This window comes from Ascaphus truei, chromosome 4, assembly GCF_040206685.1.
Source record: "Ascaphus truei isolate aAscTru1 chromosome 4, aAscTru1.hap1, whole genome shotgun sequence".
In the NCBI taxonomy this organism is placed as follows: Eukaryota; Metazoa; Chordata; class Amphibia; order Anura; family Ascaphidae; genus Ascaphus; species Ascaphus truei.
Window position 1 is genome coordinate 286,642,853 of NC_134486.1, and position 15,982 is coordinate 286,658,834.

At 39.9% G+C, this 15,982-nt stretch overlaps 1 protein-coding gene across 5 annotated transcripts in view; it reads left to right on the forward strand.

Moving 5' to 3' along the window:
• The window catches only part of AFG1L (AFG1 like ATPase), a 173,815-nt gene that overhangs the window by 50,027 nt on the left and 107,806 nt on the right, over window positions 1-15,982 (forward strand). For all 5 annotated transcript variants that reach the window (XM_075597572.1, XM_075597573.1, XM_075597574.1 and 2 more), the window contains one exon: window positions 14,479-14,578. In XM_075597572.1, the coding sequence (XP_075453687.1) occupies window positions 14,479-14,578 (100 nt within the window). The remainder of the gene's footprint in view (window positions 1-14,478; window positions 14,579-15,982) is intronic.

Sequence of the window (15,982 nt, forward strand, 5' to 3'; positions counted from 1 at the left end):
GCCAACAGTCACCACAATCCACAATGGATTAAGAACATCCCCAAAGGGCAGTTCATCCACCTGAGGCGCAATTGCTCAAATGTGGAGTCTTTTGCGGTACAGGCTGATGAACTCAAGGAAAAGTTTCTTGAAAGGAATTACCCCATGGAAGAACTTGAGAACACAATATCCCTGGTCCAAGATATGGACAGGAATAAGCTTCTTCAATATAAAGATAAAGGGTTAGACCAAGGAAGGAATAACATCTCTTTCATTACACAATATAATGCTATGGCCCCTAGAATAAGAAACATTTTTGCCAAACACTGGCCAATTTTGTTACAGGACGCCACACTATCACAGGTACTAACTCCGAGACCTTCCATCATTTTTAAAAAAGCAAATAATTTCAAAAACAAATTGGCACCCAGTTGTCCTTTACGTCAAGAGAAGGATAAAATGAGAAGTACCAAGGGTCCTAATGGGTTCAAACCATGCAAAAAGTGCATAGCTTGTAAATATAGTCGGTGTAGCATTGAGTTTAGATCTAATGTTACTGATAAAGTGTACAAGATTATGTCACACATTACATGCAAATCACAATTTGTAATTTATATGTTGCAATGCCCATGCGGCTTGCAATATGTGGGACGCACAGGCAGAACCTTTCAAAGACGTATGTACGAACACGTCTATAACATAAAGAAAGGTCTAACAACGCACAGTGTGTCCCACCATTTTATGTTGCATCATGGTAGAGACCCAAAGGGCCTGGTTTGTCAACCTATTGAGCTATGCACTCCAGATTGGAGAGGTGGGGACATTATTAAACATATAAATAGACGTGAGGCCTTTTGGATCTACGAACTGAAGACCCTGTCCCCCAACGGTCTCAATATAGATTTTGAATTGGGTTCTTTTTTAGGTAAATAGATTGGTCTAGTGATATCTGTGGAGAGAGTTAGTTACTGCGTCATTGACTAGTGCAACACCTGCTGAATTAAGAGTATAGGGATTCTGTGTAGCAATTGAATACACCCATGGGGAGAGTTTGAATATCTTCATACCACTGTTGGTTTATTTAATATGCATATGACATTAGGGTGTATATATTTAGACATATGTTGGTACTGCTGTTTTTATGTGTTTTTGTATATGTTTGATGTTTTGTATGTCTAAGAGTCCATGTAGTGATTTGGTACTAATGACATACAGGCTGTTTTAATTATAAACGATCAATTAATTTTAATTGGCTAGGGTATATTAATGTGTCACTAAGTATCATTGTTTTCAGCCCCTGAGGAAGTAGAGTGACATCTACGAAACGCGTAGGGCTAGTGGCACTGCCACTGTTTGATTGACTTTGGACTTTTATGGTCGTTTGGCTTTGGAGCCCTGCTTTTCATTCTGCCTGCCAGCTGTCCCTTTAAGACTACGGGTACTATCACGCGCGGGCGCGCAGAGACTTCCCGTTGCTCCGGAGGAGGAAGTGAGGCGTGTGTCTACACGCGGTGCAGAGCTGTGGACCCCGCACACCAGCCTCCACGGCCGGAGACGTTCCGGTTACCATCATAGGGACTGACTGGATTTCGAGCCGCAGTGGAGCAGAGAGAACACCCGGCAGGGAGACCATCTCTATCTAGGACTTGTTCCTACCATGCGAGTTTAAGCCTTGCTGTCTGTAAGTAGGGCTCCAATTTTTGTGTTCCAGATGACCTGCGGTTCATAGTCTTGGCATAGTTCTTTTAATAAATAGTTGTTTTAATTGTCGCTAGGATTCTTAATTGTCTGTGTATATTAGTGCAGTACTGCTCACCCTACAGTGTTGCGCTATGATTTTTGTTTGTTTGTGCTTATTTCTTTGCATGGTCTGTCAAGCAAGTGTGCGGATCCCTTGAGGAGTACAGGACATTCCACTGACAATTTGGCGCCAGGTTTTTTCTTTATTTTGTGTTATTCTGTTAGTACTGGCAGTATCACCGGGCAGCCATCCTTTATTAGAAGTTTTTTTTAATATCACACTGTGTTTTACACTTTAGCGCTAGTTCACATTTATTTCCTCCTTTTATATTGCTCTGATCGATTCTTCATTCAATGATATGTAGGCACTAGAGACTGCACCTTTTATGTGTTTTAAAACTTGCCACCTTCTATAATTAGAAATCAGAGCTAACACATGCAATGTTTTGGGTTACCACTATATCCTTCATCATGCAACGACAAAATTAAAGTTGCATCCATCACCATCCAAAAATCCTTTTCCTGGTATCGTACAGCTGACCGGTGATGTCATTTTTAGGGCAGTAGTGTTCAATAGATCTCATTACGTATCAAACGGTGGTATAAGCGAAGGTGCCTTATTTGGAAAAATAACTGCTTATTAAATATTGAGGCACAGTTTTTGGTACTATATTATTATTATTTTTTTATTTTTTTTAAGCGAAATGTATGCTGTTTTTACACATCCCAGATTGCAACTTTAAGTCATATGGATTTGTCATTTTTAGAAATCCAACAAAATTTTCCTGGACACTCTTGTGGGGACGTCTATATTGACAAGCTCTAACATCACTGCCAATTATTACTCCTCAACATTAATTTACGCTAATCTCCATATAATGCACTGATGAGTGAGCTTGTGAAAGGTGACAATTGTAATCAGAATATTATCAGTACTGGAGTGTCTGGTGTTGAGGTGCAGTGGAGATAAAAGTCTATATGCTAGATATGAAAGTCATGTGGAGCTTGGAGCATGACGCAGCTCTAACATCACTGCCAATAATTACTCCTCAAACAATTATTTTAAGCTAATCTCCAGAATGCACACGGCTACTCTAGACAACTCTCTTTTCTCCTGGACGAGGTTCTTTCAATTAGTTAATATTTACCCCTTACTCTATTGCAATCATATCTATACGCTGCCTCCACCCAAGAAATATCACATTTGCAGAGTCTAGGGTCCCTGTTTATTAACGAAAAACTATGCATTTAACAGACACATCTGTTGTAGCCAAATGTCTGAAAATGTATTTTACTGTATACAGACCATGCAAACATTTAATTCAGAGACCAAAGCATCACTTATTATTATTTTTAAACAAAAAAATCTTTTATAATACACACAGAGCGCAAACTATAAGGCAAGGAACACAAATGTAATTAATGGCTAGCAAAACACTCAAATGTTAAAATACATATAGAGGAATGGGGGGTGGGGGACAAGGGATGGCAGAGGGATAAAAAGTCCAGATATAGTCACCATAAATACGTTAACCCTTGAAGAACCAGATTCATTAAAATACTTAATATTGCCTACCATTTTATGATACCCTCTGAGACGCCTCATTTCTACTGTAAATAAATCTAATTTAGCTAGCCTCATTATTGAGATTTTCTATCCCCTTTATTAATTTAATGATTCATTTCTGCACTTTTTTTCTAGTTTCATAATGTCTCGTTTTTTTTTTTTTTTTTTTTAAATTATGGATTGGTGCCCCAAACTGTACTCCATATTCAAGATGTGATCTTACTAATGCTTTATAGAGGGACATTTATGTTTACTTTGCTTCCATTCATTCCTTGTTTAATGCAAGATAAGATCTTGTTTGTCTTTGCAGCTACTCCATGACATTGGGCACTATTGCTAAGCCTGCTGTCTAAAAGCATTCCTAAATCTTTGTCCATTAAGATTCTCCTAATTTTCCCCATTTAAATTGGAAGCAGAAAGCCGGTTTCCCAGTACCGATCCTTGAGGTACTCCACTCACTTTAGCCCAACCTGAAAAAGTTCAATTTACGACAACTCTTTTGTCCATCCTTTAACCAGTTTTCAATCCAGGTGCAAATATTTTTTTTCCAATTTGCTTTATTTTGTACATTAACCTCTTGTGGCAAAAGATCAAAAACCTTTGCAAAATCTAAGTAGACCACATCAACTGCATTACCCATGTCTACATTTCTTCAAAGTAGATACTGTACTGTAATAAAGTTAGTTTGGCACAACCTTTCCTTCATAAATCTCTGTTGACTATTACTAATTTTGTTATCCATTAGGTATTCCTGATTATTATCCCCTATTAAACCTTCATGTAGCTTCCCCATTATTGATGTCAGGCTTACAGGTCTGTAATTCCCGGGTTTTGATCTAGCTCCTTTTAAAATATAGGCACCACATTCCAGTGGTACCTGACCCCGACTAGGCTGAGCCAGATCGTCCCCGGCACACCTGACCTGTGCTGGAGGGGATGTGGTCAAAAGGGAGACATGGCCCACATTTGGTGGTCATGTCCAGAGATTCAGAGATATTGGTCCATGACTCAAAAGTTAATACATCATGGACACATGACACAAAGCTTGGCCTCCTGCAGACGCACTTACTAGTATTCCCTCCTACTGTCTCTGTACGTTCTCCCTACCTACCAATTAGATTGTAAGCTCCTCGGAGCAGGGACTCCTTCCTTAATGTTACTTTTACAGTATGTCTGAAGCACTTATTCCCATGATGTGTTATTTATATTTGTTATTTATATGACATGTATTACTACTGTGAAGCGCTATGTACATTTTATGGCGCTATACAAATAAAGACATACATACATACAATACATAAGACAACAGGACTAAAGATCCCCTTGGACCCCCTGACCTTCGTGCTCGGCATATCTATTGAAAACACCCCCACGCCGATGGGCAGACTGATCTCTTCGATACTCACAGCAACCAGATGCTCCGCCGCAGCGGCCTGGAAGCAAATAGAAGCCCCAACTACAGGCACAGTTGTCAAAAGGATCAACACAGTCATGACTATGGAGAGACAGCGATGCTCCATAAACTGCCGCAGTTCCAAAAAACTTGGGACCCGTGGCTGGAGTCCTGACCCCTGGGGCTGGCCCAAGTCCAAGTTGTAAGGGCCCCCCCACTCACTCCGCCCCCCCCTCCTCCTTTCCCATAGGTTAAAATGTTAAAAAGTTTATTGGAAATTTCCTGTACCCCTCTCAGTCATGTGCTCATGACAACTTTGTATCCTTGGTTATATATTTCCAATATAAAAAAAAAAAAAGAGTGGGAAAAAAAATATATATAGGCACCACGTCTGCTTTACGCTAATCTTGTTTTACTGAGCCTGTTGAAATGGACACCTTGAATATTGTATCTAATGGTTTGGCTACTCCTGAACTTGGCTTCTTACGAACTCTTCGATGTATGCCTAGAGTTGGCATACGGTGTCAGACGCTTTATTTACTTTAATTTTATCAAACCACCTATGCACTTCTCCCTCAGTTAACAAATTATTCATTAATATAGAAGTGGTGCTTCCTCTTGAGGCACTATTATTGCAATTGATTCTTCCCTGGTAAATACAGAGGCAAATAATTTGTTTAATAGCTCTTCTTTTTTCTTCTCTTCAATAATCTGCCTGCCCATCTAGCACTGAAAGGGTCTTTGTGCCGCAGTAGCCTGTAGGAGAGGTCAGTCAAGAGTCCACACAGTGCATTTTAGGTTGTATCAAAATGTTGAGGGGTCTATTTCTCCACAAATACAACAACACTTTGGGCACACTGTCCCTTTAAGGCAAAACACAAAGTATAAAAAGAAAGCCTACTCCACCTTGGGAGACTTCCTAAACAGTACAGGACCTAGCTACCTGGCTGGCTGGCTAGCCCAGTTACCAGCCCCAAAACATATAAAACAGTATCAGGGAACAATATATGAAGTCCTTATCTGAGTGTGCTGGTCCGGCATCTTCAGGTGAACGTCGGATGCAGGCATTGCAGTCCTGCTCCCAGGAAGTCTCTTAACCTATTTTTGTGCAGGCTTCTCTGCGGTGAGGTTTTGGGGTCCCCACTGTTCCCAGGCAAATCCCTCTGGTGAACAAGAAGCCGGGGTCCCTGCGAGCTGGAGCTTCGTTGGTGCTGAGTGAATCCCAGCTGGGCTACAGGCAATCCTCTGTGACCCTTCACTTTTGCAAAGCAGGAACCGGAGCTCTAGCAGTTACTTCCTGCCTTTTACATACTCTTCAAGTTAATTCAAAAGCAGCTCAGGCAGGAAACCGGACACCAGTGTATAGCTTACTTATCCTTGCAGAGGGTGTGAGTTAACTCCTTCACTCCCTTACAGTCCTATATTTTCTGTTCTAATTTTTTTGTTATTACGGTTCTTAAAGAATGTTTTAGGGTTTATCTTACTTTTATATTGCAATCCTATTTTAATTTTCTGCTAATTTAATTGTGTGTGCTTTCCTAAGGATGTCTACACACCCTTCTGTGATAGGCTGAACGGCCTGTCACTCACCCAGGAACTGCCAATTAGACTGCACATCCCTCCCCTTCTGTGAATTGAATGGAGAGCAATGTACACATTGGACAAGAGGGAGTGTTCCTGGTTATCTGTTTTCATGTCGGTGAATGTATTCCCTGAAGGTTAACTTGCTTTTTATATTTTGTATGTCATCCATCAATCGCAGGTTAAAGAGTACCCAATCACTTCCTTTTAGAAATCATCCAGTTTCTAGATATTTAACAATATCGTAGTGCCATGCTAATAACAATTATTCCAGACCTCTTTACTGTCACATTTCTTCAGTTTACAGTAATTGTGTTTATAAACACCTTGTGCTGATGTCTAATCCTAACAATGCAAGCATGCCAACAATATCTGTGAATTGATTTACACGAGCTAAAACATTGCTAGTATTGTGACAGGATTGCCTGTTGCTTTGATGTATGAAACTGTGTTTCTACCAAACTCTGTGGAACTTGCACACCCACAGAACACATTTCATTATTCTATTTTATGTATTAAAATGCAACTTGAATGTGATTATATAACCCCAAAATCATAATGCGGGGTTTCAGGTAAGTAAACCTGTAAAAGCAAATACACGTTGCTCTTTAATATGTAAAATAGAACAGTGAAAAGGGCAGATACCACCACGTTTGAACAAAAAGTTTCTGCTCCTGTGGACAATTTGCACCCGAGACAATTGGACAGTCCATTAGTGCCCAGTGCTCCTGCAACTTTCAAATGAAAGAAACATCATGAAATAACTTGCCGTTACAAAACAAAGAAATCATTCTGTTTTGGTTTCCAAAAAATATGCCTCTTACAAGTAGAATTACTGTAGTTTCTTGAATATTTAACCACTCTTAAAGTGAAAATGTAACTTCATTGTGCCCTTTTAGAAAAAAAATTATTATCACCAGAAAGTGTATGTGTGTATATGTATGTGTATGTCTATCCTATCTATCTACAGTATCTATCTATCTATCTATCTATCTATCTATCTATCTATATATGTGCAGACTTGGTATGGAAGTGATCTGCCACACAGATTCACAGTCACTAAGGCTGGTGAATAGGAAATCCATACCAGACTTTATAATGGTTCTGGTTTCCCTCACCATTCTCTCCTAATTAAGGAACAGGATTATATTGCAGTGAAGTTGATGCTCCAGTCTCTCTCTTAGAGGCTGGGAGGAAAACTGCTGCTCCCCAGTATCCAGTTCGAGGTAGACAGGCCCCCCATGTGTTGCAGCATCTGAGGATCTAATGGAACGCTGTCCCCATCTCACTGTTAAGGACTCAGTGTTATTATACCTGTGTGTTATTTAAAGTTGGTAACTTGCTTAACCAGTGTGAAAGGTTGCGCCCCAGCCTTTGTTTAAAGAAGCCGCAGCATCAGACCCTGGGAAGAATGGAAGAGGCTTTTGCTGTTCTCTGAACCTTTTTATTAGGTATTCCACATTCAGGTGTACAACAACCAGCTCCCCCAGCGTGATGTCTCCATACAGAGAGTAGCCAGCAATATCTGCATTAGAAAGTTTGCATCCTTTCACTGAAGTTCCACAGACATCCTCATATCACATAACAGCAACAAGGAGTGCAGAAAAAGAACAACCTCCTATCACACAGCAACAACAAGGAGTGCAGCAGCACCAAGGAAAAGAAACCCCCTCCCTTTTATTACTGGTTAATTTGGACCAAACCAAATTAAGTATACCACACAGGGGAGTTGTCTCCCAAAACTTACACAATTACTAAACATAATACCCTTCACACAACTTACAATTTTCTATAGCAAGCCCCCCAAAAAACAGTACCTTTTACAAACATCGCATGCATGTCTTTACTCTGTAAAATAAATGACATTCAGTATCACTTTCTTTAATTCCCCCCCCCCCCCCTCCATACCATGGTATAATCCACCCTGGATGATATGCAGGAAGGAAACACCATTTTCCTTTTTAACAGTGACTGCCCATGGCTGTGTAACATCAAACTGTGTTTAACACCAACCAGACCTGTATTGTACTGACTGACCTCAGGACACCACATTAAAAGGTTGGTAAAGTTTCAGGTAAAGGAAACAAAAAAAATATTGCTGGGCCCAGCAAAAAAAAGATAGAAACAGAAAGAAAGAAAGATAAAGTGGTGCACTTGATGCCAGAAAGCAAACATTCATTTTAACTTCTACAAAAGTGTAAGCAGCCCTGTCACAACCAGCCAATATTGAAGATAGGGATATGCATGTGAGTTAAACTCCTGACAGGAGTAGATGTTTCCTTTTATGATTTCTTTTGTTCTTAAAGTGACTGTGTTTAAAATGTTTAGTGTCACTACTGGAGAAATAAACCGCTGAAGGCTGAGTGCCCCTTGTGTGTATACATGTTTGTCCCCCTTATCTACCAATTATACCCTAGAAGACTGTCGCGAAGAGCCTGGGCAAACGGCAGCGCTACATAAAGGGAGCTGTTTGCCACAATATATATCTTTCTCTCCTCTTTCTCTCTCCTTTTATTTGTGCGAGCTTTCGAGATACACTGATCTCTTCCGGCGGTGTTACAATGGATGATGCTGCAAGAGAGGTTTTTACTTGTAAACATTGCATCTACACAGAACGGTATCGTCTATTGGTTTTTTGTTATTGCGCTCGGCTAACACGGTACAGATACCTCTACATCTATCTATCTATATTAGTAATGGATCGATGAATCGTCAGTGCAATATTTGTACAGAGACTCAAACAAGGTACACGAGTGCTGTCTATATTTCATTTTGAAAGATATCTGCAAATCTTTTGGAAGTCTGATTTTAAAACAGAATTCATATCTTTTGTGCTCCTACTAATTACTAGTTATATATGCTTATATTTGTAATTCATTACATGGCGTTGTACCAATCAGCAGATGACGGGGTCCCAGCCACTTACACATGTAAATTAACTATTCGATTTTCTTTCTTTTCTTTTTTTCTTAAGTGAGTCATAATAGAAAGCAACTCTAGGTCATAATAAATCTTTTCTCTTAAATGCTAATGACATTTTTCCATTCTCTTCATTAGCAGACTGCCATTAGTGGTAATTTGTAGCCTTGTCTTTTGTTCTGTGGTATAATGAATGCAGGGTACTGGAAAAAATAAAAAGACTGTTGCAAGAATACATTGCCCATTGTTTTTCTGCTTACTTCTACCGCTCGGGAAGAGAACCGTAATTTTACAGTATAAGTAAAGGGACAAGATCAAAAGAGCGTAAATTGGCAACCAAGCACATCAAGTGACTCTTGCTTTTATTAATTGGATAGCTTTCACAAATCAATTTATTCTGCCAAGGCAAAAGGCATCACGATTCTGTATCATCAAAACACTACATTATATTCTGAGAACGGGCCCATTCAAAGTGTCCTTTCTATTAGCCGGCTTGGTATATTTCCCTTGTCGTATAAGCCAAATGTTATTACAGAGCTTTCCAAACATTGGTTCAGTATTAATGTTTTGGCTTTGTTCAGAGAAAAGCATTACAACTGTATTAAGACACAAACACGATAGAAGATTAATGCAATTCAATTACACGCCAATTATTTGAAGTTGCTCAGTGATGCCCTCCTACAAGCATTTGTTTCTTTAGTCAAGCATTGTAAATCTTTTCTGCAGCAGCTTTTAAAAGGACACCAACGTAATTGTTTTTTTCTTCTTCTGTATTTTGACTGTGAAAGGAGCTTCCGTCTTCGTGTAATTAAAACATCTCCATATCCCCTGATCTGAAACTTCAGTTCTGAAACTGCCTGCTTAATGTACAAGTAATATACATATATACTGAACATTGAGCAAGGTGTATGGTGTTTTATCATGGTAAATCTTCTTTGTCTGTTATAAGAGGTATACTTGTATTGGTTATTAGGGCAGTCAATGTTCTTATAGCCAGATTGGTCAGGAGACATGTGACCTGATTAGCGGTTACAATGGCTTTTTAGAAGCTCGGCCCCCTCGGGACCAAAGTGAGCTAATGGTAATGATGTGTGACTCCTTGCCCGGCTCTAAAGGCATTTACATAGAGTTGAATTTTATATACATGGCAATGCTCAGTCTCTCATCTCTGTTCAGAGAGCTGGGTCCATGCAGGCTGGGGGTGGATGATCGAATGTAACCGGGATGGGCGCCGGAAACTTTTATAAAACAAATAGAGCTTTATTGGACATTTGTCAATGCTTCAGACACTGATAACTCGTGGCAAATAATAATATGCAGGACTTCATCCCCTTTGTAGCTCGCACTCTTTCACTGGGGAGGTACTTGGCTTGTTACCTCCAGCCAGGGTTAAATTGGCAGTCTCTTTCATAGTCAGTGATGCCTCATGTTAAATGGACCTCTCTGAAATACACTTCAGGTTGCTGAATTAGGAACCCGCTACTGTGTACTGCCTATTTATTTAGAATTTTCTCTAACGGGTACTCGCCACGGAACACAGTATTAGAGCGTGTGTAGATCAGGATTGCACTAGGGACCTCCTGGTTGGGCTGATCTAAACACACTCCAGAGTTACTAACACTGAGCACTCCTTACCAAAAGCATGCTTCCTCCTGTTCAGTAGTGAGAACAATTTCAGACCTGTGAGACCTGTTTCTAGAGCATAGAGTGACTCTATATATACACCCTTCTATCTCCCTGTGGTGATAGCACTAGTCATAAGACATACTGGGGAGGGACTATTCTTTCTTCATCGTCATCCTGTACTACATGATGGAGCGGGGAGCAACCTGAGGGATCCCACACAGTTAACTCATTAAGGACATTAACCCCTGACATCAACCTGTAGTCCCCAGAGGGTGGGGCTACATGTGTGATTTATTAAATGTAGTTGATTGGTGCTTTAAAATAAAAAATAAGCAAACAGGCTTACCCCAATTCTGTTTAAACCCAGAGACAGAACATGAAACACAGAGCTCAGTGCTGCATCCATTGACACAAATGGAAGAATGATTTGTCGCAATCAAACTGCACGCAAGTTCCCATGGGTGTGGAAGGTGGAATGGAGTAAGCTTTAACCATTTAAAAGTGGGAGGGGTAAGCTTCAAACTAGGGAAGGAGGAGCCACCCTCCAAATCAGCCAGGACCAACTGAACAAGAATTTCAAAACATACAGGACCCCTATAAGCTCATATTGAACCCTCAAAAAGAACTTGCGTGCGGTTTGATTGCGACAAATCTAATACAGAGTACTTTTCCTGGTATTATACAGGTTAATAAGAGCTTCAATCAGACTTAGAACTATGCAACTAATTTTGACAGATTTATTATAAATCATTCTTCCTGGTAATGTACAGGTTATTAAGAATTTATATTAGTGTTGGGACCCTTGAGACGTGTCTGCCTTGGAGGGGCTCAAGGGCTTACAACACTTTGGCCAAAGAGTTAAACTAAAAGGCCATTTTATTCCAAAGATATATATATATATATATTTATTTAGGCACTGTACCGTGTATTTGTGTCAATGGGTGTAGCACTGAGCTCTGTCTGTGTTTCATGTTCTGTCAGTAAGGCAAAAAGTGACACTGTGTGCTCATTTGCATGTCATTTCCCAGAATCCCTTGCTGCAGTGGAAGTGCTGTATGCTGGGTGATGATGGGGAAAGGCGGGGTTGCAGACCTGCCTAAGACATGCAGATGAGCATACAGTTGTATTTGCATATATATATATATATATATATATATATATATATATATATATATATATATATATATATATATATATTATATATATATATATAATTTTTTTTTATTTTTTTTAACATTTGCCCATTATAAGTTTGTAGGAAGGGGTCAAAACACACTTAACTTGATTTGAATGTTTTGTTATTCGCTTGTGTTGAATTGTGATTTTATATTTATGCTCGACGCGTACTACTAAACATTTCAAAGGTATAACCTGAATCACGCAGGGTATGTGGGTCCTGGAAAGTACTTGATATTCCCAGTACATGTATGTTAATAGGAATGTACTGACTACATGTATTAGTATGTTCAAATCTAAGATTCCTGATATGAAAAATAACTGAGACATAATCCTAGTAAGCGAGACTCCTTGAAAATAAACCAGACCTATACGACTGTTCCGTTGAAATAAGTGACAGTACTTCCTTACATGTGTGAAGAATATTTTTTGTCATTCTGTGTGAAGTATATAAATGCATTAAAGCTGCCGTTTAAAATATATATATATATATATATATATATATATTTTTTTTTTCTTTCCCATTCAATATGTGCATCAATACAATCTGCACCCTGACAAGTGATTAGCTAAGCTGCTGATCGATCCGTTCTCCTGTAATCGCTTGCTCCGGGTTATTTAATTCAGTTCTTGCACAGCATTGTGGGCAATGTAGTCCTGGAATATGATTGACTGGGCAGTTACTAGATTCAATTGGTTCACTGCTAGAGAGAGGGCGGTGCTCAAGAGCCAGAGCCTATCAGAAGGGGAAGGGGCTGTCACTTTGGAAATGCTTCCTACATTAGAAACATTAAAAATGTCTTTAGAACATTTTTTTAAATGCTACAAGTATTTTCTCATAGTACAGAACTGAGTTATTTAAAAAAAAAAACAAACAAAAAAACAACCAAAAAAAAAACATGCAGGATATTGCTTGAACTGCTACTTTAAAATAATTTGTTCAGCTCTGCGTGTCAAGTATGAGTTAAGGGCTCTATATAATGTATTCACAGGAATAAAGGGGATGTAAATATGAGGGGAAAAATATACGTTTTGGGGAAAACATTGGGCCCGCTTTATGTAGTATACTACACATTGAACTCCATTTTCTTTGAAGTGTTTCTTTGTTTTGTACAACTAGCTTGTCTTGTTTTGTCTTCCATTTTTAGTTTCCCTGCGGAGGTTACAGGTTACTTTCTATGGGGAAAGTGACTGCTATTTCTGATTATTAATGGACACTGAGCTAAAGCTCTTGATGCACCATAAAACGTTTTTTTTTTTTTTGATGGGCCATCTGGTGATAGTCTGTAATAGTATCTGTATCATTTATTTCCACTCTCGTCAGCTACTCAATATCTCTCACTGGCTACTTGTCCTCCGTTCTAAAGTGCTATAACCTTGTGTTGTCTGCTCTCAGCATTTTTACCTGAAGAATAATTGAAATGTGAAATAACAATCATGCTTTTTGTGTTTGTTTTGTTCATTATGCTGGCTCTAATTAACTGGATCACCTTAATGTTAATTCCATCTGTGTGTAGCTGCCACTTGTATTGTTGTAATGAAAGCTGATGAGGTTAGCTGCGCATATAAAAATACACACGAAGTCTCGCTGATTTGGGTCATTTCACTTTTAACAGCCATTAGAATGCACCCTATACAACACTTTTCTGTAGAGTGCTGGATCTCTGCAAAAGTAGCAGCCGTGGGGGGGTCACCATTTATACCAGAATTCATGCAAAATGTAATGCTGTCCATCCATTTTGAAAAAAAATATCTCAAGAAAAAGCTGTTTAAATGGTGATTTTTGGGATATAGAAAGAAGGTAAATCAATGCTTTTTGCAAACTGCAATATGTTTTCAGCCATCAGATTCACCTTGCTGTGTTGGTTTTGCTCTTCAAAGTCTTTCCCATGTATATGCCGGCCATGTACAGTATCTAAAACTGCCCATTGTAGATTATGCAATGCAGTTATGTTAATTCCTACAAATATATGCTAAAATTACTTTTAGACTTTTTTTTTTAAACTTATTAATCACTTACATTTTTTATATATCGAACTCTAGATATTAACCATTCTTAAAAAGCTCTTATCAGAGATTCCCCGTGGCTACTTAACACACTATTCCAACATCCACTTTTTCTTACGCCTTAAATTTTTATAAGCCCAATCTGCATGATCAAGCAATAATCGGCTCTCCTGTTATAAGTACTGTACAGTATATACATTTAAATTTTTTTTTTTTTTTATGAAGACTAAAAGAGCATAACGGAAGAACTGAACCTACAGTATACAAGCCACTGGGGGCAGATTCACTAACTGCTGATGCGGATGTCACACCCCAATCCTTTAACTGCCATTGACTTGAATGCCAGGGTGCTGTACCCTTCATCGGCACGTAGTGAATCCGTGCCTGTGTGTGTCTTCTCAAAAAAAATACATTCGACGTTATTTCTTCAAGTGGCGTGTTTTTTTGTAAACGGAAACAGAGTACAATAATTGCCATTGTTCTTTTACAGGTGACAGACATTGCAGATGCCATGATTCTGAAACAACTGTTTGAGAACCTGTTTCGAAATGGAGTGGTTGTCGTAGCGACCTCCAACAGGCCCCCAGAAGGTAAACCCAGCATTCAAGGTTGCGCCACCAGCACTTGATACAATAGGTGTATTTAATGAATGCAAGAACGTACAGCTGGCACAAAATGTGAATGCCAGGTAGGAATAATATGCTTCCAATAAGCACCTGTGCCTATCAGAATTGTAAAACTCAACTCTGCCGTTTGAGTGTTTGCCTTAAAATTGTTCTTGCAAGCATCTTGGGCTGATTTTCCAGGGCCTGTAAAAGTCACGAAATAGGCATCTTTCGTAACGATGACTGCGTGGATGAGCGTACACAATCACATTACTTAAATTATGTATTCTGTTAGTCACAGACTCTATTATTGCATACAATTTTCACAGACACATTTTTTGTTTTTATATTTAGTACAGGCATACCCCGGTTTAAGGACACTCACTTTAAGTGCACTCGCGAGTAAGGACATATTTTCAATAGCACCATACTCCTGTGTCCATACGCTCGCTTCGCGAGTACAGACACTTATTCTGCTCTACAGACCGCCGTAGTAGTGACGCGCTGATTCCCCTCACCCAATAAGCAAATGGCAGCTCACGCATGCACCTGTCAGCATGTCCTGAACAGCAATACCGGCTCCCTACCTGTACCGAAGCATCGATAAAGTGAAGCACTACATTTTTTCCACTTAAGTACACTTTCGCTTTACATACATGCTCTGGACCCATTGCGTACGTTAATGCGGGGTATGCCTGTACTTCACTTATTTAGTGTTCCCTATTATGGTTTAATGTCATGTGATTAAGTTAAACCTATAGCGGGTTATTCATTAAGGTCTATTGTGGGTTAACTAAAAAGGAAGTACCCCTCCTAGGAGATAGGACAGGAAGATAGAACCAAAATAGCATGCACTCACAGATCTAATATGTTGAAATGATAACGGTAGCAACTCAGGGATGCATTTAGATGCGGAGAGGACCAAAGGTACATTGAAGTGAAGCCCCTAAGACAAAATTTAATGTAATTGGGTAGAATTAAAAAACTTTTAATGGGCAAAAAAACTAAAAATAATAGGGGCACGACAAAATATGTTTAAAATACAGCATATCTGATAAGGATGTAGGTACTGCTGCGGCCGAGTTTATTCGAGCATTTGCCCGTTCTCGGCCGCAGCAGTAACCTGGCGCGCCGGAGGGTGCCGGGCGCGCGCCGAAGCAGCGGAGGAGCGCCCTCCGATCGGGGCTTTATTCCTCCCGCTGCCGGGTCCGCCGGGTCCCCCGGAACCCCCTGCCGCCGTCCCCCACATCGCGGGACACCAGGGCTCCCTCGGGGAGCCCTGGACGCGCGTGCAGGGGGCGCAGGCTCCCGATGACGCGTGACCGCGCGTCGGTGACGCGCGGCACGCCGAGGGGCGGCCACTAGCAAGCCGGGAAATCTCCCGGCTTG